This window comes from Bidens hawaiensis, unplaced genomic scaffold (assembly GCF_021521415.1).
Source record: "Bidens hawaiensis isolate Kalapana, Puna unplaced genomic scaffold, B.hawaiensis_p1.1 tig00029918_1, whole genome shotgun sequence".
In the NCBI taxonomy this organism is placed as follows: Eukaryota; Viridiplantae; Streptophyta; class Magnoliopsida; order Asterales; family Asteraceae; genus Bidens; species Bidens hawaiensis.
In genome coordinates, this window is record NW_027494976.1 from 50423 (window position 1) to 53849 (window position 3427).

The window sequence follows — 3427 nt, forward strand, 5'->3', positions numbered from 1 at the left end:
CTCTTTGACCAAGCTTTTGTCAACAGATTTGTTGGAACCGGACCCGTCAGTCCCCATTAAGACTCGACCCATATAAATATAATCGGTTCTTGGTCCGGATATATATGTTGGAGACGAGTTATCAGGTCCCGGATCTAGTTGGATCTAAACGAGTATGGAGAAAAGAAAAACCGATTACACACCCCTAGACATGCTGACCCTTTTATGTCTCATTTAACTCATTTATTACAACTCATCACCAACTTGATTAACCTGTTTACAAATTGATTACAAACAACTTCAATATATTTCTTACACAAATAAAAACATAAGTCATGTTCAGCAAAACAAATCAATCTGTCAAGCATGAAATCGATTTTAGATATTTATGTTTATATTACTCCAAAATCCATACCCAAATATATAAAGATACAATCCAAGATTTTTGAATGGTTTTATGCATCTAAAAACATTCATGTCAGAAATCAGTGACCAAAATAAAAGATAGAGACAAAAAGAGTACTTGATAACCAATTTCATAATTTGTAAACCACCCACAGAAAACCATGCATCTCACGAACATCATGTCTCCCAAATGTTCACTTTCAATCCTTTAAAATTTAATGATTTGGAGCCACGATTCCGTGTTCAAGTACTCAACTCTAATGGTACACCCTCACCCCCCACCCCACCCCCATGTCCCTTACCTATACATACCCCTCTTCCCTTTCATTCTTCCACACCACTTGACACCATGGAGTTCATTTTCATTACCTTTGCCATCCTATTCTCTTTATGTATTATTGTCTCATCTTTCCTTTTATTTGGCTCGACCGCTGAGGGCGGTCGGATAAACCTTCCGCTCCCTCCTGGCACCCTCGGCTGGCCGTATATTGGTGAAACGTTTGAACTCTATTCGCAAAACCCGAACGTCTTCTTCTCATCAAAAGTCAAAAGGTGCGTATTTTCATAGGAAATATTTATATAAGTTATTTTACATACAATTTTCAGCTTTTCCATAGCTGACCGTACCGTCTCTTTTTAGTTAAATGAATGAACATAATTCTTAAATTTTATTTTACAGATACGGGTCAATATTTAAGACGCACATATTAGGATGCCGGTGTGTGATGATCTCGAGCCCTGCGGCCGCGAAGCTCGTGTTGGTCACCAAATGTCATCTCTTCAAGCCCACATTTCCGGCTAGCAAAGAGCGAATGATAGGCAAACAAGCCATTTTCTTTCACCAGGGTGATTATCATTTCAAGCTTAGACGCCTTGTTCTCCGAGCGTTCACGCCCGAATCGATTAAACACATCGTTCCCGACATCGAATCCATTGCCCTCGACGCCCTAAAGTCTTGGGAAAACCGATTGATCAACACTTTCCAAGAAATGAAAATAGTAAGTTAACGTACTCATCAATATCTCACTCATAAAGACAGGTTTTTACGGTATAAAAGTACAAATAACATATAGCATAATATCCGACCGAAAAGCACAAATAATTTGTTTTGTAATTTGGAACTTTTGTTGCTTCAGTTTACATTCAATGTGGCATTGCTATCAATTCTGGGCAAAGATGAATTGGTCAACAGAGAAGATCTCAAAAGATGTTATTACATTCTCGAAAAAGGGTACAATTCGATGCCGATTAACCTTCCGGGTACTCTGTTTCACAAATCAATGAAAGCTAGGAAAGAACTAGCTCAAATCTTGGCAAAAATTTTGTCTGGTAGAAGAGAAATGAATAAAGAACAACAGCATAATGATTTGTTGGCTTCTTTCATGGAAGATAAAGAAGGGCTCACCGACGAACAAATAGCCGATAATATCATCGGTGTCATCTTCGCTGCCAGAGACACCACCGCGAGTGTCTTGACTTGGATCATGAAATACTTGGCCGAAAATCCGGCCGTTTTACAATCAGTCACGGTAAGAAACTTCAATCCTGTTCGATATAATATATTAGTTAAGGTTTATTCTAACTACGTGTACCGTAATTAGAAGATATTATATTTTATAAGTTTTACTTTAGATTTTTATCACGAAAGCCTTAATAAATTTTACACATTAAAATCTTTCTACATATAACAGTTTTGACTCTATGTTTCTCTTTCCTTTCGTGGCTTATAGTGTTTTTTTAAACAGTTTTGATGTACCGGTCTCAAGTTGTTTTAAAAGAAACTCGCAGTTTTATTGAAATTTAACATTTTGAAGAACTTTAAAGCGTCTTTTATATTGTATTTGTCTTTTTATATATAGTTGATTAATAATACAAAACGTTCGTTAAAATTAATTGATTATTTTATAAATTTAACAGGAGGAGCAAGAGGCAATAAAGGTTTTGAGTTGGGCAGATACCAAGAAGATGCCTATAACTTCAAGAGTCATTCAAGAAACACTCAGAGTTGCTTCAATCTTATCTTTTACATTCAGAGAAGCAGTTCAAGATGTTGAATTTGAAGGTTTGCTTTAATGTTTTCCAGAGTATTTATTGCTACAACCATGTTGAGTTGCACTTTATTTATTAAAAGTTGTTAATAAACTTCAGGGTACCTTATTCCAAAAGGGTGGAAAGTATTGCCACTGTTCAGAAACATTCACCACAGTGCAGATAACTTCACTGATCCAGAGAAGTTTGATCCCTCAAGATTCCAGGTAAATAAAAACAAATACAAATATTTTTATAAAAATAAGATCTTTTTAGCATATTGAAAAATGGGTACTAAAAATTATGTAAATTTGGCAGGTGGCACCAAAAGCCAATACATTTATGCCATTTGGCAATGGGATCCACTCATGTCCAGGAAATGAACTAGCCAAGCTGGAGATATTAGTCCTCTTACATCACTTGACTACAAAATACAGGTTTGTAACACACTTAAGGCTAGCTATTTTTTCCAACTTATCCGTCAAAATGATCATTTTGGTGATTTTCCCTTATCAAAAGAAAAAAAAAACGCGCATATTTAAAATGTAAGGATAACTGGTGTTGCGTAAAATTTATATGAAGTTGACTCGATCGTAAGGATAAGCATATAACAAAGAATATGATTTTGTGCAGGTGGTCAGTAGTGGGCCCACAAACTGAGATTCAGTATGCTCCCTTTGCTCTTCCCCAAAATGGGTTGCCCATCAAACTCTCTCTCAAATAATGCCCATGATGAAAGTTGACAAGCAACTATAGTTTGACTTGGCTAAATAGTCAAAGTACAAAGAGACACCAAAGCATGTAGAGACAGAAATGTTGTGCATTTCCAAGGCATAACAAAGACTAAAAGGACAGCAAGGTTGTATATAAGAAAAAGGTTTTCTTAATTCTCAAGTTAGAGAAAAGAAAAGATTATTTGTGGTGGTTTTGTAATGAATAAGGATTGTAGGGGGTGTTAGGTAATATTTGTTGAGGGGGATGAGGTTTGACTTTATTGTACAAAGTCCGCAAGGCA

The 3427-nt window shown here is 36.1% G+C and overlaps 1 protein-coding gene across 1 annotated transcript; it reads left to right on the forward strand.

Moving 5' to 3' along the window:
• The first annotated feature begins 733 nt into the window (after positions 1-733).
• On the forward strand, positions 734-3147 carry LOC143579715 (abscisic acid 8'-hydroxylase CYP707A2-like). Its single transcript, XM_077062943.1, has 7 exons — positions 734-936; positions 1064-1382; positions 1521-1913; positions 2302-2446; positions 2533-2639; positions 2731-2849; positions 3046-3147. Exons 1-7 carry the CDS (start codon positions 734-736, stop codon positions 3134-3136), a joined length of 1377 nt encoding a protein of 458 aa, XP_076919058.1. The 3' UTR covers positions 3137-3147.
• The last annotated feature ends 280 nt before the right edge of the window (positions 3148-3427 follow it).